Genomic DNA, 24,242 nt, shown 5'->3' with positions numbered 1-24,242 from the left:
GACGTCACTCCCGCGGCAACTTGACAGCAAGCACAGATTATTATTTTTTTTCAATCACTCGCTCACAGAAACTTACATGTGTGAATGAGTGACTGAAAAAAAAAAAAAATCCGTGCGTGCTGTCAAGTGACGTCATGCAGCCGACAAATTCACCCGGCCCGTTTGGCACACGCCACCTCCCGCTCTGCGATTGGCTGGAGGTTTATAAACACTGTCTTTCCACAGCAACATCCCGCTGTTTACAAAACAAACACAAAATGGCAAAATACAAGCTTTGTTGGTTTAGGAAAAAAATCACCACCACACATTAAGAGAAGCCCAGAGCTGTAAATTGAGAAGAAGTTTGTTTGTTTAAATCCTGTATTTAAAAAGTGCCTTTTCCTGTGTGGAAACGGAAGATCGGGCCTTTAATTAATGACGTGTTTAGTCAAGTCAAGCCAAATCACCTTTATTTACATTGTTATATTTATATTGTTACATGTTCTACTCCCATTTCATTTGATAGTTTGGGGGGGGGGGGGGGTCGCAATTTAGACCATCTGTATAGGATACCATTTGGTCAAATTGTAAAGTCGAAGTAGATTGTTGACCCATTTTTAAACATTCCCGACAAAACATCTTTGAGGTATAAATGAACAGCCCAAACAATACAGTTTTTAGTAAACAACTGTCAGCCGCTCAATTGACACACAGTAAATCATTTATAATTACAATTTGGGAATACTGATTGTGGATCAAAGGACCAAACGAGAGAAGACAGCATTTTTTGTCTTTTCTTTATAGTTTTTAATGCACAGTATTTTTAGTTCATTCAGACACAGTAAAACTATTAAAAACAGACACAGAAAAACAAGAAAAGTCATTCAGTGGGACTGAAAAGAGAGCCTGAAGCAACAGAATTCCTGGCACGTATTTGGCATGTGACAACAATCCCACGTATTGTCGAAACATGGTGGCCAAAAGGAAGCGTTTTCTTAGTAAGGCAAACAACAAAGCCCGACTAATTGTTGCAAAACATGAAGAACATTTGGACTTTACTGGCGCCCTCCACAGCCACATCATTTAAAACTACAACTTGGGAATTATTGCTGCATTCGAGGATGGTCGGAAGTCGAACTTTTCCGAGTTCAAACCAGGAAGTGTGTACGGGAACACCCCCTTGAACTCGGAAATTCTGCCTGCAAAGTCGGAAAAATAGGACCCCGAATTCACCAACGGACTACAAGTGACGTCACTCTACAATGGCGAACCCTTTGGAAACACAGACCGTGAATGGTAAAACACAATTTACTTGAATATAAAACTAGATAGCATTTTTCATTCATAAATATTTGACATAACTTCATGTAACACAACGTACGTGATAGTATGCCGCTATCTCCCTGAAATTATTCTACTGAACTGTATGGAATGTTTATGAAATAAGATAAATAACAATAAATGAAGGTAACGTTTGCTGGAGGTCAAAATGAGTTTTTAGAACCAAAATAAAAAACAAATTTACCGCTATCCGCCATTTTGGTTGTTTACTTTCACCTCGAATGCTTTCAGGTATGAACTGGGAAAAAACCAACTCGGAAATATTCGACTTCCGACCATCCTCGAATGCAGCATATGATCAAAGTGGCACAAGAAAGTGACATATGATGACAGATTTTACAAAACAATGATAATGACTCATAATAGTTAAAGAGATACTTGACTCATTGAGCCATTTTCAGCAGTAAAAAGTTAATATTTTGTCTATAATTAGTAGAGATAGACCGATATGCTTTTTTCAGGGCCGATACCGATTCCGATTATCGGTAGTCAAGGAGGCAGATAACCGATATTTGAAGCCGATATTCATTTGCAGTAAAAGTTAAAATGTTGGCACCAAATTTTTGAATAATGCAAACCCTAACCGTTCTTTACAATGGATTCTCACACTGCACTTTTCATTTTACATCCTTCTATCTGCAATAAGACGTTTGTGGCGGGGGGAGTTAAATGTGGGGGCCAATGTGACATTACCTTTTATAGCATTTGGGATACTTGTAGTTTTATTCTATAAATGTTATATTTTTATATTTTGAAGTAATAGGAGGAACCCTGTCATTCAAAATGTGCATCAGCTGTGGCATTACTTATTACTACAGCAAAAAAAAATAAAAAAATTCAAATGAGAAAAACTATTCATCCCTGAACACCATACAGTTCTTGTAGACCTTATTATGATTATTGTTATTGTTACCATATAGACAGTTTTGATAAGCTGAGGATCTTAAATCGAGAACAGCAATATCATGCTACTCCTCTCTACAAGAGAACTGTCAAAAGACACTTCATCATGTAGTTTAGTGCCACTTAGGATGCCCCAATCAACGCAGAAAAAGGTCGAGTAAAATAACTTGGTTATAATAATAGTAAGAATAACTTGGTTAAACAGACATTGTTGCGGTGGACCGCTGCCACTTTCTGCTGTTTAATGTGTTTTAAACTTATAGACACGTGTGTGTATATGGGCACACTATTCTCTCACTACTGTACTGTATCACTTAATGGCACAGATGTACTTGTCTAAATAATAACTGGGCTGCAACATTGCTAATTCACATTAACAAGCACTATCTTAGCTGTCCATATGAATAGTTACTAACACACGAGAAAGTTATACAACACACCAAACATGAGCTCATTATTCAAAGTATGATGCACGTAACGAAATTACATCACTGAACATTAATTGCAGCCGTGTACGGCCGTAGATGTTACATATTAGTGGCATCCATTGAGAGGATAATGTCCCAAATGACGGCAGACATGACGTGAAAAGAGAGACAAAACGAGCAAATAAGCACACTATACTTTAGTGCACTTCTCTACTAATGCCAAACATACGGAAGAGAACGCGTTCGTGTAGTTAAACGGTGTTTGAGACACTTAATTTGTTACGGAGCGGACTTTAACGAGGTGCACAACGAGCTGTCAATCAAATCGACGTCGAAGCTTAAGGCACACAATGGCAAACCAGTGCGACAAATAAACACAATATAAAGTAACTAAACGCTATTTAGTGTCACTGTGGCATCTCACTGCATAATAACCGCTATGCAACAAGTAGTGGACGTGACCCAGAATGCAATGTGTGCGTCACGAGAGGTAAATATAATGACATTACTCTACTCTTAACATGGAACTAGACAATATAATAATGACAACTGTTAATATTTGGAACCTTTCTAACAAACATTATTTGATTTGTGTGATTCCCTCCCCGAGTAGTTCAAGTAGCGAATTAGCTACTGGGTGTTAGCCTACATGCTAAGCTGAACACACCACTGTTAGCTAGTGGGGATTCAATGCAAGGCAATGCAGCTCCATTCATATAGTGCATTTAATACACAACATAATTCAATGTGTTTAGCTTATCATGGTGAAACGATCGGCGGAGTCTCTTCTCTTTTAACTTACCTTCGAAGCATGTGTCTGTCGCGTTGTGTCCGTGGGTGCGTGTGTGACCGGCTACTGTGATATATGGCATACACTACTGATTGGTTCTGGCTCTTGCACGGCTAACCAATCAAATGCTGCTATGGGCGTTACATTGCTGGAGTTGGACTCCATAACAGACAGAGACGCTCTGGGCTGCATTCGAAGCGAAAAGACGGAGTTTTAAATGGATCGCTCATATCGGCCGTCAGATTAATAAAACAGACCGATACCGATTTGTACCAATATGTCAAATATCGGCCCCGATTATCGGCCCGACCGATTATCGGTCTATCTCTAATAATTAGTGTGGTAACATTTCTTCACTCACTCACACAAACACGCACACAAACCAACATGGTCTCCCAGGTGGGGAAGCGAACCCACGCCAACCGGCACCGAAGGAAAGTGACGGTTCCACACCTCCACCCAGAGCCCACTAATGCGGTAACTTAATTATTATTTTTTTATCTACAATTAATACCTTTAAAAAGTGTTTTTTTTTCTACTTACTGTCGACTGATGATGACATCACCTGTGCTGAGGAAGTAGGTAACAACCAATCATAGCTCCGTTTGCTGACCAATCCCAGGAAACAGGTGAACCATGATTGGTTGTTACCTAGTTCCTTAGCACAGGTGATATAATCAGTTGACAGCAAGAGGGAAAAATAGATTTAAAGGTATTAATTGCACATAAAAAATAATGTCAAATTCTGGATAAAATACAAACTTTTCACTGCTGAAAATTGTTCAATGAGTCAAGTATCCCTCTGACAGTTTGAAATGTACTTTTTGATTCACTCATACACACTAATAGGTTTCTGAGGAGTTCTGATCCAATGGTCAGAACATACTGTAGCCTCGCTAACAGCTAACTAAAATCGCTAACGCAGCACTCAAGTCATAAAGACAGGCCATTGCAGGCCATAAAGACAAAACACAAAAACAAGTATGACAGTGCCAAAAGATAAGATATTTTGTGAGCAAGGCAGCAAAGAAGCCTCCAGCCTAAGGGAAGCTGCAGGAATTTCTGGCAAGTACTGGTTATTAGGGATGTAACGATATCAGCAATATCGTGATATCGCGATATTAAAACTGCCACAATATGTCGTCGTCATTATCGAGCAGCACATCTGTTAAAAAAAAAAAAATAAAAAAAAAAGTCAGATTAATTTCCATTTGTGCCGTTCTAGCACTCTCTGGTGGCTAGTTTTTTTTTTGTGCAGTTTCATTTTCTGTGCCGTTCTAGCACTCTCTGGTGGCTAGTTTTTTTTGTGCAGTTTTATTTTCACAAGTCATGTTTTGGCCCTTTTGTGTTTAAATCCACACTAACGGTCAGATGAAGGGGAACGTAATTTGCTCGTGACCGAGTCAAGATGTGGAGGAACTCAATGTGTGTGTGCATTAGCAAGTAAGTGCCTCAATATAAATATATATATATATATATATATATATATATATATATATATTTATATATATTAGGGCTGTCAAAGTTAAAGCGTTAATAGAGTAATTAATCACAGAAAAATGTCGCATTAATCACGTATTAATGCATATTAATCGCACTATTTTTTTTTTACCGCACTTGAGCCTTGAACGCAACCATGGATGGTTACATTGAAGGCTGCGCAGGTCAGTGATGAGGTCAATGCACGGCATTTCCTACGCCTGTCGTTCCAAAATGAGCGGGGTGACTCCAGTTGGTGTGCTCGGTGGTAAATTTCGCTTTAAAAAACAGACCGACGGGACTTTAGATAAAACAAAAGTAATTTGCGTTTAATGAATTAATAATTGCTGAATTGCATCCAATTGATATGATGCTGTTACGTTTTGAGCAATACACGCATGCATGCAATTGCGTACATGCATTTAATCAATGTTTGCAAATGACATTCAGATAATCAAATGCGTTAATGTCCAAATATTACGGTATTTTGTATTTATTTTATATTACGCGAATATGCAAGTAATTTAGCTGATTAATCGCGATTAATGAAAACTAAAAAGTGTGATTAATCAGATTAAACATTTTAATCGTTTGACAGCACTAATATATATATATATATATATATATATATATATATATATATATATATATATATATATATATATATATATATATATTTGTAATATTTTTATAATTTTTTTCATTGCAGTAATGTACAAAAGCACAATAATGTGCCTTTCTGTTTTTAGTCTGAGGTCTTTTATTTATTTATTTATTTATTTTTTATTTTCTTTTATTTTTTATTTTTTTTACAATATTGTGAACTTTTGTATCGCCAACCTCCCCACAGTATCGTGATAATTATCGTATCGTGACCTTCATATCGTGATAATGTCGTATCGTGATGTTTGAATATCGTTACATCCCTGCTGGTTATGTCCAACATGTGACAACAATCCCCTTCACATTAGTCTTGAAAACTTCAAAAGTCCTGCAATTTTTGTGTGTGCGTGCAAATAGCTATAAAAATAGTGATTCACCCCTAGTCATGTGGGATCTCTCACACTAAAAGAAAAAATAAGAAAGAAAAAATAAGAAGGGAAAAAAAAAACGTTACGTGTCCGGAGAAAATCTGTAAAATATTTAACGGTTAAATATGTTTTTGTCATCATATCATACACAGTTAAATGAAAGTAAACAAAGAGAGAAAGATAAGTGGGGACATTTTTGCATCTGAGACACTCGCTCGTTTCACTGCCGACGTTACAGGGTGTAAAATATGAAACGCACGCCAAGCCGCACAAGTTATTCTGAGAGGCGGAAGGAAGGGAGCGTCGGAAAGAGGGAGCAGCGGGGAGGAAAGAGAGGAAGAACACATCCTGGGATGCAAAATACAGCGCGATAAGCGTTAATGTATCCCGACCACCACCACCACTCGTCCTCCACCTTCCCTCCTGTTCGGCTCTCTCTTCCTTTTCTTCCTCCCTCCATCCTTCCCCTCCTCCTCCTCCTCCTCCTCCGCCGCCGCCGCGTTCTCTTTGAGGGATGAATAATAACTGCTGCTCTGAGATTTCCTTCCTCGTTTTTCAAAGCGCCGAGCGGAGATGGGGAAGGTCTGCCTGGCCCTGGCGTGCGCACACACACACACAAGGCAAGCACACGCACACACACACACACACGCCGCAAAGCACAGACGCACGTACGCGCTGTCTTGTTCTCTCTGCTCGCCTGGAGCAGGGAAATCAGATCTCCTCCAAAGAGCGGCGGGGTGGTGAGGGGATGAAAGGGGGGTTCAGGCCTTGCAGGGAGCCCATACAAAACTCCCCTGCTCGCACGTGTGCTGACACACAAAGGGAAAAACACATAACATCGAGGGACAACGAGGAGGACGGCGGCTGCGTCCCGCGGCGACAGGGTGAACTCAAGGTTATGCAGACACATCGGCAGTTCAAGCCCCCGCCGCCAGGACCAATCCGTCGGCTCGGAGGCGCCCCGCGGAAAGGAGCGTAACCTCAATCGCTCACAGGCAACTAGAGCGCCTGCCTCGTGCCTCGCCTTTTGCAGAAAAGTAAACGGAGGGGGAAGGGGAGAAAAAAAAATCAACAAAATTGGTGAAGCTTTTGCTTTCTGAGCGCATGCTTTTTAGCTGCCTTTCTGCCAGAAGCGCTTGTCCTAGCTCACCGCAGTATGATTTTGAACAATAAACCCTGATCAGCGCGAGTTTCGATTGCGGGGATGTTGATAAGGTATGCGGATAGCCTGACATTAAAGGAGCGTAACCCGACGCTGAACTCGTCAAAAAAGGAACCGTGAACAGATAACAACTACAATGGCGCATAGCAGACTGCCGCCACGGCTCAACAATCCCAAACCAGTCCATCCGGAAAACACTGTTTTCACACAGTTGAAAAGTAAGTTAACTCATTTGCTCACAAAAACGTATAAATACGTTCTATTGTAAATGTTTTACGTTTCCCAGAGATGTATTTATAAGTTTAAGCTTTTTTTTTTTTTTAATGCTAGAACATACAGAAGGCTTTGTTGAAGCCTCTCAACTACAAACAACGGCTGAATATAAATGGTAGTTATTACACAAACGGCTAGCAGGTGGCAGTAGAGTAAAGGAGATCAACGAGGACCATGTTGAAAAAAGCTCAAATACTCAAAATTCTAAATAGATTTGTGAATAAGGATGTAACTTATATTCTCATGCTAATTGCTGCAAAACGGAAACAGATAGAAATATACGTTTTCCTGATGAAAGAGGAGACGTTCATCTTTCTATTGGTAGGTTCCATGTTTTTATAGCAATAGAACACAATATTCTGTGGACCTTCGGGCAAACGAACTCAGGTGCGTGACTATGCAAGCTCACCTGCTTAGAAATACACAGGAAGGTGTGTTCTGTAAAAAATTCACTCACTTGACAAACTTGCCCACCCCCTGAGTCTGAACAAAGCTGTGTCCCTCACTGAAATGCACAAGTGTGATTCTTTCTCCCCGATCTGCTTGGAAAGTGGTCGAGGACATTCACTGTCACTCAGGGTCCATTTTGCGCTGCACATTTTTGTTGTATTTTTGTATCGCACTTTTCTACCTACACGATACTGAAAGCGCTGTCTTCATATTCACCTACTGACAAGGTGCTCGATCACCTGAGCCCCAGACTTTTCTTAAATTTTCTCCTGGTTAAATTAGTGCATCAGATGTGTAATGTAACAGGACATTGCTGTGCATTGACAAAGTGGTTGTGGTTTCACACATTACAATAATTAGGCATGTGATGACGCCTGTGCCTCAGACAATGACAGTGAACATGTTTGCTTACAGTATTTCAAACCCCAAATATTGATAATATTCAGGTTTTGAAAATACAAAAAAAACAAACTGAATATGACCTTTGGGGTACCCCTTTTCTAACCTGAATATTTGGTCACGTAAACATGATAGGGGTACCTCTTGTGAATGAAACTTCAGTTCTGAGCATGCGCTATTTGCAAGGAATGTTGGTCTGAACTACTTGTGTACGCGGCGGCTAAACGAGCCTAACGTGAACACATTTTTCTCTGTGGCGTTTTCACATTATTTTCTGTCTCTATAGCGAAAATGCCACAGTGTCTGTATCCTCCTGACTACCAGCAATTCAAATTTGTCCTCTGTTGTGGACCTTTTTAAACCTGAATATCTCCCACCCAGTGTACGACTGAATTAACTCCTTTTGTGCTCTATAGAGGACATTCAGAGATTTCCAGTGATACCAAATGTGTAGGGGTGGGGCTTTGCTACCTTTGATAAAAGAAAATGGCTTCCCTCAGTGCAAGCACTTTTTAGGGAAGTGTATAACACTTTTTATTGAACAAATTTAGGCTTTAAATGTTGGTAGCATGTTTTCTATAAGACTCTGAAGAACACATTAAAGTATTGTTTGGATTATTTTAACTGTATTTGAGCCTCGCATTTAAGTTTTAAAAAGTGTCCTCTGTAGTGGACACATAATAGCTTAAAAATAACTTCTTTTTTTTTCAAAAATGTCTTTTGCAGTATTCCAGTTACTTCACAACGACTGGGGAATATCAAAATAAACATGATTGGACAATATTTTTTTCCTGGTAGTCAGGAGGATATACACACATACTGAAAAATGGGTGTACATCTAGTGCGCACGTCACTTGAAGTGTACAAACAGAGGTAAACAAAAATGGCCAAACATGGCAAAGCAAGGCAGAACTACACTTTTGGAGCGAGGCGGAAACCAATTAGTGTGGTGAGTGACATGAATACAATGTCTTATTAACCGTAGAAAATGGAAATGATGTCTATGTGTGCAATGACATCTGCGCATCACAGTTTACATCGGGAATCTGAATTTCTACCCTAGTCCAAATATTGACCACAAATAAACGCAGTCAGTTGCTTTCAACACATAGTGACTCTCAGGTCCTGAACTTCACAATGTGGCTGGCGATGTTCTGCCTACGTTACCACAACAGATCGGCAAATTCACTAGTCGTCTACAAACCCTCGCACAGGACAGCGAGCCTGGAAAAAGCCGCCTTCGATAGTTGGTGAAAGCGGCTCTTGTTGTTTGTGTACCTTTCACAACGTTTGACAATGGAAACCAAATATAAAAAGTGTACCCTGTCAAACTAAACCAAAGTGTGAAGCTTGGTGGAAAAAGGGGCTTTTGTGAAATGCGGTGAAATAACACGCGCCCGCTCGTCCGGGAGGAGCACTCACTCGTCAAGCGGCGACGTGCCACCGGAATCGGCGGCGAGGTTTCCGAGGAGAGGGCTTATTTATGCAAACAGGCGTACAGGCGCGCACAGTAGGAATCTAGACAAGCCTTGTAAACAAACACACACCCACACTAAAAAGCACACAGGGGAGGCGATGTGAGAAGCAGACTGTGAAAACTGGAGTCGGCGTGCCCGGGCAGCGCACACACAAACACGGCGAGAGAGAGAGAGAGAGAGGGCGAGAGAGGAAGGCAGAGCACGGCGAGCAGGAAAACTAGGAGCGCTTTCCCATTTCAATTCGCAACAGCTGGTGTCGAATTAACACATTTACCAGTGTGCATTTGGAACAGATTAAAATTGCTTGTGTGGCGTGTGACTGTCTGCGCATTTTTATGTGTGTGTGGCAGCAGATGAGGGCCAAAACAAGAGTGTGTTTGTGTGTGGGAGTGCCTGCGTATTAACAGGACGGATCAGGCCGGGAGAAATGGCAGAGAGAGGGGGGAGAGAGGGAGCGCTCTAGCCGACAGCTTTAGCTGCTGCCCTGGGCCGTCTCTCTAAGCCCTGTTTAGGAGGCTTTGGAGCTCAGATAGAAATAATCCCCCACTCAGACACACACGCACACACACGCACACGGGATAGAAAAGCCGCGCGCGTTGGCGAGCACGCACGCACGCACGCACTCGCGTCAAGCCAGACAAACAAGTGCGCACACATGGCAACAAGCGGCGACAGCACATTTGCCTTGACACGAAACCAAGCGGCCGCCTACGCACGCCAGCGGGGAGGAACAAAAAACACACACGCACGCACGCACGCACCGAGGCTGTCTCCCGTGCGTTCGCTTCCACGCGGCAGCATCGGCACGGCACCGTGACAAACACTTTACACACTCCAGCCCCTCAGCTGAAGGCAGGAAGGAGGATGGAGGGAGGATATGAGCCAAGGGGAGGCGAGTAAATAGGAGGGGGAGGAGGGGGGGGAGCAGGAGGGGAGGCTAACAAATTAATAGGAGCTGGGGATATATACAGCCGGCGCAGCCGAGCGGCGGGAGGAGGCGGAAGACGACAACGAGAGAGCAATTCATTCCCGTTTTATCCCCCCGTGCGCTCTCGGGAGAAAGGCAGAGAGCGGCGCGTGTTTGCTCAAGACAGGCGGAAAGAGAACGAGGGGGGAGGGAGGGAGAGTGGGAGGGGAGGGGGGTGAGCGGCTTTGTGTGATGGAGGAGAGGGAAAAGAGGAGATGGAAAATCGCAAATTAGGGGAAGGAGCGGCGACAAAAGACGCTTGGAAACGAGGGAGAGCGGAAGGGAAAGTGACATTTACCGAGGGAAAGGAGGGGCGGGATCGTCTCCGTCAGTTGACAGCCGGGGCATGACAGCGGGAGGAGGGGTGAGGACGGAGGAATGGACAGAGAGGTTAAGCAGGGGGAGGGGGATGGACGGGGTGGGGCTTTTTTGGGGGGGCGAGCGGCGTCGGAAGAAAGCCTTTGAGAGACGTTGACCCTGTAATTGACCTGCGTCTCTGCCGACATCGCCGTGGCGACAAGCAGAGCCGCCGCAGCTAATCACTTAGTAACCCTGACCTGTCAATCACGCCAGCGGCTCTACGTGGAAAGAGGGTGGGTGGGAAGAGGGTGGGGGGTGGGTTGCTGACGGAAGACATGGCGGACGTGAGGGGGGGTGGGCAAAGAAGTAATAACAGGGCCGGGGTTATCATTTACTGGACCACCCGCCCCCTCACACCAACCCTCGCCTGACAAAGCCCCGACTTTAAAAAAGCCAATAAAACGCTCCATACGGCCAACACACACTCGCACAGACACACACACACACAAATATGCACGCACACAATCTTGCTTGGCTGCTACACGGAGAGCGGGGCTTCTAAGAGCTGCTGATAAGCGAGAGCGAGAGAGGAGGCGGCGAAAAGATACGAGTGACGCCAATATGCAAATACAACAAGACTTGCGAGTGAAGGTCTACACATGCGTGCTTGTTGGCGTGTGCGTGAGTGTGCGTGCGTGCGTGCCTTACCTGTTGATGAGTGGGAAGATAGACACCAGCAGGTAAACAGACGGATACCACTTTAGCGGCTTGATCTCCTCGGCCAGGGAAACCTGCAGAAGAGAATCATATTTAGCTCCCCTGAAACATTTTTTTCCCGGCTTGTTCTGTGTAAAAGGTGCCGACGCGGAATGGGCGACTGCAGTCGACCAGCAAATTTGACGGCTTCAGAGATAGTATCAAAAGTGGGACGATGGCTGAGTGAAAGTCAAAAGTGGGAAGCCAGAATTGGGGTGTTGAGTTTAACACCTCACACTTAGCTTTTGCAACTTTTATCTAGTGTTTACCCTACAGTTTGTCTCTTGTGTGTGAATTGTGAAGTCAATTTTTCTGGCTTTAGAAATAGAATAAAAGTTGAGACAATGGCTGTATGAAAGGCACTAGCGAAAAGTCAGGACTGAGATTCACTTAGCTTTTGGTGCTTTTTTATGCTCTGTGTGAAAGGTACTGAACCGGAATGGGGAGTTCAAGTCGACTCGTAAAATTGCCTGCTTCTGAGGTAATGTCACAGGCGTGTGAAGGTCTTCTCTCGCCCCTTGTTGTTGAGCATATTTTTCTTTGACACTGTTCTGTGTGAAAGGTACCAATGTGGAACGGAGACCTGAAGGTAACCTGCAAATGTGCCGGCTTCAGAGGTCAAAGGTGGGACAACAGCTATGTGAATGGTAACGGAAATCTTGGAGTGGGGTGCAAAATTAAACACCTGTGGCATCACTTTCACAACTCTTTCCAGTGTTGCAATTGTGTGTGAAAGGTATCAACATGAAATAGGGGACTGAAGTCCATCCATCCATCCATCCATCCATCCAGCCATCCGATTATCTGGGTTTGGATTGCAGGGGCCGCAGCCTGAGCAGAAAACCTGAAACTTCGCCCTCCGTGGGTCACTTCGTCCAGCTCTTCGCATGGTGTTCCCAAGACCATGCGCCCGGAACAGCTCACCAGGGAGGTGTCAGAGAGGCATTTTAACCAGATGCTCGACCTACCTCATTGGGTTCCTCTCGATGCAGAGGAACTCCAGTTGGATAACTGCGCAATGGACGCCATGCGGAGGAAAAGCATTTTGGATGCTTGTGACTGTGATCTTGTTCTTTCACTCAGTATCTCCAGGTGAGGATGGTAGAGTAGATCGAAATCAAGAGCTTTTCCTTTCTGTTCAACTTCTTCACCACGAAAAAACCAATGCAGAGTCTGCACCACTGGAAATGCTGCACCAATCATGTCAATCTCCCACTCATTTCTTCCCTCCCTCATGAAGGGGCAGGATCTCATTCCCCAAAATGTCATGCGTGTGAACCCCTTAAATTGGAACATACTCCCCCAAACCATCAAACCAGAGGCACTGTCCCTTATGTTTATGCGATTCTGCAAAGATACCAAGACACCCCCACATCATCTAGAGCCGTTAGGAAATCCTGGCAGATCTCATCTACTCCAAAACCCTGCCGCCGAGGCGCTAAGGACAGCCTACCTCAGAGTCCACATTGGAGCACGTGTCAGTGGAATTGGGGTCTTTGCAGAAAACTGGGATTGATGTATGAAGTTCAACATCCAAAGCTTACGTCTACCACCTGTTCTGTTGCTCGTTTTTCTTTTTTCTGTTCTGTGTGTAAGGTACTGACAAAGAATGGGGGATTGAAGTCACTTCCCAGCTTTCTGTCTGTAGCAGTACAAAGTATTTCCAACGCTGATGTGTACGCCATCTAATTATCTGATATGGGATGCCACATTGATGAGTGAATGCACACACAGAAGTAAGGCCCCGCTTTGGTGGATGCTGTTGGAAAGGCACAAGATGAGAAATGTTCTCTGGGCTTCTATTACGTCCCCGATATGCCAGTTTTGCAGAACCTCTGTGAAAGAGGATACTGACCAACAGAGGCAGAGAAGGAAAGCCATTGTTTGGTATTTTCCACACACAAACACACAAAGGCACACAAGCGTCAGCGGCGGCGGCGCGTTCACGGGCGCAGTGGTGCGCTGAGGCAAACAACAAAGGCCAATTAAAATCTAATAAAATATTAACGTGCTGATAATATGCAATATCCACACAGTTATGGGCAGAAGCGGCGCGTCCAATTAAAGGCAATTGGAAAGGGATGAATTCAATATCTGGTGGACAAGCGGGCAGGCGGGCTGGGAAAGGCGGGCAGGGGTGGGGGAGGTGCGACGGCGGCGGAATCGAGGAGGCGAGCGCAGCGCCTGGCGGTGGAGGGCTTTTACAAGCTGTTATCTAATTCCCGGGAGACGAGGACTCGTGCGTCCGGAAAGAGGCTGAGAAGCGAGGCCCCCGGATCGATTTTCTGCGCTCTGCTCGTCAAAACCTCACCCCCACCCCCCCCAAACCGCGCTGCCTCCCTTCCCTCCTCCTCTTCCCCGCAGGCTGAGGCGCAGCAGTCAAGCTGGAGCAAAGCCTCCCTTCCCTCCCTCCCTTCCTTCTTCGTCTTCCTTCTCCACGCAAACACGCAGCCAGTGGCAGGAGGCAGGCCCATGAGCTCTGGCCTCTACCCCTGCATGCTGGAAATTAATTAGTCACCAGAAAGACCCTGGGGGGCGTACGAGCGCCGACGCAGGCCTTCCAAACAATCCAAATGAAAATCACAAGATCCCCACAGTGGCGTTTTATCTTTGCTTGGCGGCAAGTCTTTAAAGCTAAGTTTCCACGGAGCAACGTATGCGTGTTTTCAACGGTGACTGCAAGCCAGGCCCCCCCCACCCCCCACTGGGGGCCAACGCGAAGCTTAGGCCTATTAGCGTTGAGATTTGACATCATAGCCAGGCATGCGTGCACGCTGGCGCGCGCTCGCTCCGGCAGGAATGTCTCATCGTCCGACTGAAAGGGCAAACCACGAGGCTGACGGATCCGACGTGATAGAGGACATTGCGGGAATGTCAGCACCAGTGAGCCTCCACAGGACGGGGAGGGGGGAGGGAGGGGGTAGTGTTCCAGAAACGGCTCTTAAAAAGACACAGCGCAGCCAGAAGGGTGTTATAAAATTTTAGGTGAGATGTAGTTACAAGCATTTGAGGAATTCCGTTGCGCTTACAGACAGGATGTGGAACAGCGAAATGGGGGAGGGGGCAGGAGGGGTAAGAGGGAGTGCGGCTAAAGAGCCGCGTGTTTTTAATCAAAGTCCCTGCGTAGCGTGGACCCCCGCACGTCTGAAGAAGCGGAGGGGAACGGAAGAGCAATTATGCGAGGCGGGCGCAGCGGTCCCGACATTAATGACACATGCTAGACTGCAGACGGGAAACAGGGCCGGCCCATCTGTTTCGCCAACCTCCCGTGTCAGGGACGCCACATCAGGCTAGGTCGGACATTTTGAAAAACATTTTTAAACTAAATGTACACACTCAAATACGAACTGTCGGATTCTTTTTGAAATATATTATAATGCAGTTGCCGGCCATCAACTACATACCAAGACAATAGGGGGCGCTATAACCAATCAAAGCTGTAAGCCAATCAAAAAGCTGGAGAAAGTATTTTCTAGGAAGATTCACAAATAGAAATAATATACAACTGAAATATTTATGTTTTAGGGAAAGCACAACAATACGTTTGTCTCCGTTTTAGAATGTGAACAATGAAGTGCAACTGTAACAGAACAGTGAGAATTATTACGCTTAAAAAAACACCACTGGTATTTGTGATGTCTTTTTTTTTTTTTTTTTTTTTTAAAAGTCAACACATCTGAAATACTGCCAGAAGCATAACGCTAGCCAAGACGTCCACTCGCCAGAGGCAGAGCTGCACTGTATTTGTTTACAGAGTTAACGTGTAGCTACAGTATGAGGTCGGTACACTTACTAATATGTGGGTAATTTATGTTTTGAACTGAAGTACATTATACTCTTTTTTTTTTTTTTTTTTTTTTTTTTTTTGCAATTGATAAAACTAAAATAACAAGACTTAACATTTAAAGAAGCTTGATGGATACATGACAGAGATAAGCCTCACGTTTCATTAGCCACTGTTCTATCAGCTACATGCTATTTACGTTAGCATCTGTGCAGTTAAATTGTGTTTGTAATTGATCATTCATGCAATTATGCAAGGCTGACAAATGCACGACTTTTGGCCACGATATTGTCGTGGCAAGTCGTGCCATTTGGGGCACGAACTGGGATATAACTCGACGTGAGCAGTTCGTGAACTATTCGTGGCACTTCGTGACAGTCGTGGCATGGCGCACACTACCACGCACTGGCGCACATCCTTCCCCGATTGTCCCGACGAGTTCACGAACAGTTTGCGCATCGTTCACGACCTGGTTGCGAAATTTTGTCGTGACAAAAATTTTGAACATGGCACGCAGTCACGACGGGTTTACGCACACTTCACACCACTTTACGACTAGTTCGCGCACTGGCACGACTCGAGTCGTGACAATTCGTGCCACAAAATCATGCAAGTGTCAGCCTTGCATTAGTTGCACTACTAATATTGTGCACATTTGATTACAATTTTATTATTAGACACACATACACAGCCATGAGAGGCAAGTTAATGTTGAGAAAGGGAGGGAAAACAAAACTTTTTTTGAACAATGTCATTGCTATTTGTGTTTTCTTTAAGCGTAGATGATACAAATGGTATAAAATCCGAAATCTGATTTTCGTGAAAATCATGGCCAAAGGTTAATAATAGTAAATTGCTCCCCACATACATCTGGACACATACAGTAAGGAACTTTTTTTTTTGTAGCTCTTATTTCTCCTTATTAGTAATTCTAATAATCTGCCTATGTTCTTATTTAGTTCAAAAATATATTCCACCTCCTTGCAATCTGGCCGAATCTTTTGCAGACGCTCTAATTTTTCTACTCTCAGACTGTTTTCGCAGCTGCACTCTCCAAGGTCGACTTTCAATGTCAAACATGTCCGACAACAGGGACAAAAGGGACTCTGGCGGGGAAAACAACAACAACGGCGAGAAAATGGAAATTGGCCAAGCGCAAGCGCGGAAACAATAAAACGACACAGCTGAGCGAGCACTAATGCTGATTATATACTAGCTGCAGGGCTGATGCCCATAAAAGATGTGTGTTGTCAAAAGCACTCATCCTGTGCAAGCGGCCCGCAGAGACAAAGCGGGTCAGATTTTTAAACGGACCTGTTCAGTCTGAACGCGAACGCGCTTCACCGAGGAGCTCTTCACAAGCACGGCAACGCTGAAATATTGACATTGGCGTTGAGCTCTTTGCGATACTAAAAATCATTGAACTAAGGATGGGTAATTAATTAATTGTATAGAATAATTTCAGTCAGGATTTTTGTCAGGATATTTTTTTCCCCTTTTAGACAGTTTACACTAACAACAGGGCTGTGAAAATAGGATGAAAGGAGCTAGATTACAAAACAAAATCAGTTTTACAAACTTAGCGATTAGTTGCCATAACAAATTTTCCGACCCCTCTAGCGATTACTTAAAAAAAAAAAAAAAAAGTGAATACCAAGTTTAATATCTGTTAAGTAACAGACAATAAGATGCAATTCCACATTCTTGTCTGCATAACGTATGAGAACTGAAAGGGAGGCAATCACAGAGTGAATTGTGCTGAACTCTGCCAAACACAGAGTGCCCATATCGACAGAAAAACGCTTTAACCCAAAGTAGAGAGTCTATTCTGTCATTTGGTAGTTTTGGTATATCTACACAATCATTGAACATAATATCATGTGGGTATCGACAATTTTAAAAGGTTCTAAAATGGCTTGAGTTCATGTTTTTAATGTTATAAAATAGGCATCTTTGTTTTAGAATTCTAACAAAAAGTTCAGGAAGCTCCTGGGGTCATTGGCCTCTTAAAAAGTTAAATGAAAATATGTAAATGGTTTCTGACTACTTTCTACAGTAAAAAAAAAAAGTTTTCCGAAATTAAAAAAAATTGAAGTATTAGACTTGTACTTTTTTAATTTTTTTATTTTAAACAAAAACAAAAGGTGCAGAGAGTTTGCATTGGCCGTCTGATTTTATTCGTCAAAATGCTGAAAATTGGCGCAGATAATCGGCCTGGGGAGTGGCTGATAATCGGTCTATCCCCAATGCAAAGAAACATTGCTAAGCAATGAATAAAAAATAAAGCATTTTTAGTTTGATTTTGTCAGTTGTACGTAAACATTAAAAAAAAAAATATTCATATTGGGGTGAATTTCCAGTGAGCCGAAATTTCTGGACAAGAGGCCGCATGGCACAGAAAAACATACGTTTTCAAAATATGAGTCTTAATGGTTTGTCTTTCTTTAAAAGAAGGCATTTGGAGGTCTGAAGAGCACCGCGCACGGGCGCAGTGACATGGTTACATTTGCGTTGGCGCTCCAGGCAAAGTCGGCGCGGATCACGGAGCAAACTCTTGGGGACAATAACGAGCACAACAAACACCAGCAAGGACGTCTGTTTGCTCAGCCAGCCTTTTCCGCAACCCGACGGGACTACGCTGGTGTGTGTGTGACTTAAATACTCAATTCCGGATACCCCGTCGCTGACCTGTTCTGCTGCGTGCGCGCGTGCGTGTATGAGTTCCAGTGCGTTCAAGCGTGACCTCCAACAAATCAGTCAAGACACACACAGATGTGTCGCGGACGCGTGACTGACGGCCCAGATAACTGCCGACACTTGTTATGTACGTCATCGCTCTCCCGACACGCACGCACACACAAAGAGAGGGAGGGAGACGGCAGCCAGGCTGACTCAGAAAAACAGAAAGACGGAGGAAGATGTGTTGACGTGAACGGAAATCGCCAGAGACAGAGAGGTGCGCCCAGCCGGAATCGCTTTCTGTCGTTTACACTTGCTGGTATACACACACACACACGCGCGCGCGCGCGCGCGCACACCCCCACGCACACGAGAGGCCTGCCGTCTTGGCAAGCGCAACCGGCGAGGCTGTTGTTGTTGTTTTAAAGCGTCGCAGCGCGTGCATAAATTCTCATCAATATTCATGCGCATGAACCTGGCGCGCTGGTTTATTCATGCCGGGTTGCGCGTACAAGAGTGACAGAGGCGGAGGGAGAGAGCGGATGGGGGGGGTTCGGTTCGGTTATGTGTGTGCGTGAAGAGGAGGGGGCGGCGGCTTAAGAGACAAAAACCACCACCGACTTATTTGCACTCTGCCCAGGCGTGTGTTGTTGTTGACACACACACACAGCAGGGTTACCCCAGTGCAGCATGCAGTAATTACAACTGCCACTTAGGGGCAGCATTTACATAACCTTAACCCTAACCTGCCCTCCACACCTTAACCCCACACGCAGGCAGGCTGAAGCCATTGAAGAGAAATGAGGGAGGAGGCTGAGCCAGCCAGCGTGTGCGATACGCTTTTGTGTTGCGCCAACCAAGCGAGGCCGCTTTGGAGTTAACATCTTAACAATGGGGCCTGCCTGATTACGATGAGAGGCTAGAGGTGATGCCACCATAATTAGCAAACAGTGGAGGCTCTACGGTCACAACACAATCCACTGCAGGATCATTTGTTGACTTTTCCAAACAAGATTTTTTTTCCCCAAAGGAAATAATGGAAATACAGTGGAACATTAGTTCACAAACTCCCCTGTTGAAGAACATTGGTTGAGGAACAAAAGGGAAATATTGATTCAGTTCGTAAACACGATCTGTTCACGTTCACAGTGGGAACGTCGTTTGCTCATATCTGACATACAGTGATGCCTTGCGATAAATTTAATTTGTTGCTTGACCACGCTCTCTCTCTTATGACTTGAAATATATGGAAACACCATTAATTCGTTCCAGCATTGTCCTGAAAACATTTTTTTTCACTGATTAAACACAGCACTCTTTCTTTTAAAAAAACATAAATTATATTAACTTATTCACTCCCAGCCATTTTCACTGAAGCAACCCCGTTCGGTCTCGGCTGTTTTACTGGATTTGGACTGATTTTGCAAGGCGCACAGAATATTGTGTTTTACTACTATAAAAACATTGAACCTATCAAATTAAAGATGAAGGATTTAGGGAAATATATATATGTTTCGATTTTGCAGCAATTGGCATTAGAACACAGTTAAGTTTCATCAATATTCATTCACATTCACAAAAAGAGTTGATTGCAACATGGGCCGAGCTGATCTCATACTCTGCTGCCACCTGCTGGCCGTTTTTTGTCATAACTAACATTGCTTTAAGCCACCTCTTATAAGAAGCTGCATCAAAGCTTTCTGTATGCTTTTGCATTAAAAACAACAACAAAAAAGCGTATAAATACGTTTATGGGAGTGAAGGACAAAAGTATTAAAAAACATATTTATACGTTTTTGGGTTTGAATGAAACAATAATGAAAACATTTTGTCACACTTTCTCCCTCAATGTGCTGCACATTCACTCATTCATATGGATATAGCGTACTTGAGTCTCAGCTCCTTATGCGGAACCTTGGCACAGCAGTCAGTCATTCTTTGTAGAGGATAAAGAACATCTGCCTGTGATATTGCCTGTCTGTTGTGTTGCTGCACCATTTGTGTTCAGATAACCATTGCTTATAGGGCAACAACACTGCCACATGCTAATTGTTAGCAAATGCAGTTTCCCATTGTATGTTAGCATTCAGAAAGCTGAGTCTATGCGGTTTTAAATATTGACATCATACAGTGTTGCTGTCTCCATTTTAGGGTCACCAAGACAATGCAAAAAAAAAAAAAAAGCCAATCAATGCCTCAATATCAAAAGCAATATTTGTATCTTTTTGTTTTTTTTTTGCTCTAAATTAGCCTTCATGTATTCCCAAGAACGCGAAAAGTGCAATTGATTGTGCTGTTAAGCAGCCCTGGAAGGTTGTCACGGTTCTGTCGGCATCCGGTGAGCTCCCGCTGATAGGGCTGGATGCGTGGTGCCGCATATTGTTTTTACCGAGTTGTTTCTTCAGAAGGGCTGGAAACGCTCTGCTTTGTAGTGCAGGGGTGGGGGTGGGGGGTGGGGGGATTCTATTCTATTCCTATGACAGCAGAAATGCAGTGGCGCTAATCAGTCACTGCTGGTGCACGGACAAGCATTGCAGTGTGGTGAAATGTATTTTTGGAATGTAGCCACTGTGACGGAGGGCCCTTGCCTCTAAGATGGATAGATTAAAAATTATTTGTATTAATTTTAATGGCAAAAACTGCTTACGTTTCGGAGGATCACAACAAATGAAGTTGCAGTATCTTAAAAAAAAAAAAAAAAGGATTAAAACTTTCCAACTTTTAATTTTTGTGTCAATAGTGTCACTGTAGCAAAGTGACGCCATGCCGCACACTGTGAAAAAAATGAAGTCTCACTCTGTGCCACCGCGCAGCTCTAGATTTAATAAAAAGTTATAAAAATAACCTCATATATTTATCCGAGTCCTGATCGGCAGACAGCGTGTGATTCCGATCGGGCCCGATTTCCGATCAGGTGATCCCTACTTCTTTTATACATTTTAACAAGACTTCCTCCCATCTATTCCGTGTACGTGTAGTTTAGACACAATGGCAGTACAGACACACAAAAAAAAAACTGAAAAATGCTGGCTGCACAGCAAAAAAAGGGTCGATTTCGTTCCCCCATTACGTGTTGGTGCAGTTAATGAGATCAGCCAAAACAGGAATAAGGAAAATGCCGACTTGGCAGTGTAACGTGTTTTGGTTACAACTTATATTACCTCAGAAGCTGAAAATGCTGGTGTGACTTTTCGAGGCACCATAAAAGGTAGTCCAGAATGAATCCTTTGCATGTAACTCATCATGCTTCTCAGCCCCGTTGCTATTTCCATCAGGTCAAAGAGATGCCGCAGACAACCACCTGCCATGCTGGAAAATGGCCAGGCTGATGTCGTCCTCCCGTTCCGTTTCGGTTTGAATCATACGGAAAAGCCACGTGCAAAAACGTGATAAAGAAGCTTCTGTTACAAACGCTGAAGTGGAAATCTGCCCGTTTGAGCTCATCCCCCCTTTTGTGTTGGTACCATTGGGGAACAGGCCTGAATGTATAGAATGACTGACATCTCAGCCGGAATAAAAAAAATGTGGGGTCAATTGGTCCCCGTTTTTCTGTATTAGTGCATTTTATACAGAATAATGAAACTGAAATGAAAAGAAATGAGGTAAAATGTCGTCTTCCACATGCAGTGTGAATTTCGTGAAATGTGGCTCCGTTACCGCTCTTACACTACCTAAGCAGCTGAAAAACTGCAGGGTTGACTTTGTCCCCTCATTCCGTATCGGTACCGATTATACATAATAGCGGTACGGAAAATTGACAGGCAAATGCTGGCTTTTACAGGCAGAGTAAAATGCTGTACTGAATGAATCCTTTACATGTTGCATGCCATGCTCCCTAGCGCCCCCTCGCTATTTCAATGAGGTCAAAACGAGGCCCGGGCAACCTCCGATTTAAACGCACGTTTATGTGCACATCCACATTCAAATACATGCAAAAGCACTCGCGCAGTAGGCGAGTCAAGAGGTCAAATCACTCCCTGCTGTTTTTTGAAACCAGCTCAGCGTGACTGCAGGAACTAATTCCGCACACGCTCTGATCCTCACGTTCACTGTGTGCGTGTGGTGTGTGCGCAATGTCAGCGAGCGTGTGTGTGTCGGGGGGAAGTGGCGGTCAGACGGGTCATTCATTACCTTTCGTCTCTCTCGCTCCGGGTTGAACGTTCCCAGCCACGACTGCATCTGTGTAGGGAGGACACAAAATGGAGGATGGTTTCATTTAGACCAGTGGTGTCCAAACTATGGCCCGGGGGCCATTTGCAGCATGACATACATTTTTTGGCAGTCTTTCACAACGCAATTTAAAAAAAAACTTTTAAACTTCTCGAGCTATTAAAAGACATATACATTTACAACTAAAATAGTAACTATATTCCTGTTTGCAACACTATAAAGATCAAGATAATTCAGTTTCAGAAACAAAAATGGTTTCATTCACTTGCTGTTTAGTGTCAAGGTCCGATTTGTGAAAACATCACCTTAACGGTTCTTAATGAAATGTTCTAGTTGTGGTTCAGAATGCTGAGTTGGCACACAGGGATCACCCCAAAACATAAAAAAAAAAATCCTGAACTCTTTGCTACATGACTATTTGCAGTTTTTACATTATATCCTTACTACATTATATCAACAATGTATAACTGGTTCAATGATTTTACTTTGTTTAATAAATAATGAAAAAAATAAAATACATTCAACGCGGCCCTTGCATCTTTCTATTTTTCTGTATGTGGCCCTTTGAAGAAAGTTTGGACACCCCCGATTTAGATGCCCAAAAATAAATAAATAAATAAATAAATAAATAAATAAATAAATCACAGCTCAACTTTATGTTACGGCTCTGACACGAGCTCACAAGATGGAAAAAATCCACACAAAATGGAGGAGAGATTTCATTTGGCCACTCTAAAAACACCTCCCACCCCAATTCCATGTCGGTGCCATTTCTACACAACAGCAACAAATGATTGCTTTTAAAAGTAGTGTGAAAGGGACCTCCATTATGGCTCTTTTTGGACATTCCAAAACAGTCCCACAGATCCATGATGTGCCATTGATACACAAATTTGACAGTGGAAAATAGTGTGTAAAGGGGCTCTCCAAAAACTCCAAAAATTGAAGGGTTGATTTTGTCCCTCCATTCTGTGTTGGTGCAATATTGAAAAAAGCAACATTGGAAAAAGGCAGAAAATGGTGGCTTTTACTGGTATTGGCAAGTGTGTCCTTCCTGCATCCACACAGGGAAGGACACATAATTGAGGACAGATTTCAATTGGACCTTCCAAAAAACACTTTGTTATTCTGTGTTAGTGGTGAAGAAGGCATCAGAAAATCGTTGCTTTTACAGTACTGGTGCCATTTACATAGCAGCAGCAACACAAAACAAATAATTTCGCAGGACACATTCACAACCCCCCCATCAATGCAGAACAGCAACGTTGAAAAAATAAATGTGCAAAGTGGTGACTTTTACTGAAAGTGTGACTGCATCTGTACATCAAGGACACAAATTAGCAGTTTGATTTGGACATTCCAAAAATATTTTCCCTTGGTGCCGTTTCGACAAAGAAGTGACACTAAACACGGTCGACAGCCAGTCTGAAAAGGGCTTCCGTTAGCCACTATTTCGAAAGGCGGAAAGTTCCACACAAAATGGAGGTTTGACTTGGACATTCCAAATGCAGTCCCCCGATTCCATGTGCTGCTGTTTTTATACAGAACCGAAGATCATTGCTTTTACAGGCCGTATGAAAGGGGCATCTATTATGGCTCTGATATTAAGGCAGAGCATTTGCAGGTCACCTTTACCAAACCAATTCCCTGCCGGTGCCCGAAAAATGATGGCAGTGTGAAAACTGCATCCGAGCAGGGAGGACACAAAATGGAGGTTTGATTTGGACATTTCAAAAAGGCTGCCCTGCAATTATGTGTCCGCACAGTGTGGAAGGGGCTTCCATGATGGAAAAAAAAATTCTCAGGTCGACTTTGTGTTGCGTTATTTCGCACAGACCAGCAATAAAACTGGGCCTGAAATTGGTATCAATGC

At 43.6% G+C, this 24,242-nt stretch overlaps 1 protein-coding gene across 5 annotated transcripts in view; it reads right to left on the bottom strand.

Moving 5' to 3' along the window:
- LOC144030056 (cyclic AMP receptor 4) overlaps positions 1-24,242 on the bottom strand; it is a 101,919-nt gene that overhangs the window by 26,368 nt on the left and 51,309 nt on the right. For all 5 annotated transcript variants that reach the window (XM_077535968.1, XM_077535973.1, XM_077535972.1 and 2 more), the window contains 2 exons: positions 22,331-22,378; positions 11,689-11,771 (listed from right to left, as the gene is read on the bottom strand). In XM_077535968.1, the coding sequence (XP_077392094.1) occupies positions 11,689-11,771; positions 22,331-22,378 (131 nt within the window). The remainder of the gene's footprint in view (positions 1-11,688; positions 11,772-22,330; positions 22,379-24,242) is intronic.

The sequence above is a fragment of the Festucalex cinctus genome, chromosome 11 (assembly GCF_051991245.1).
Source record: "Festucalex cinctus isolate MCC-2025b chromosome 11, RoL_Fcin_1.0, whole genome shotgun sequence".
NCBI classification, from domain to species: Eukaryota; Metazoa; Chordata; class Actinopteri; order Syngnathiformes; family Syngnathidae; genus Festucalex; species Festucalex cinctus.
The sequence above is the reverse complement of the archived record's forward strand: the minus strand, read 5'-3'. Positions and strand labels throughout refer to the sequence as shown.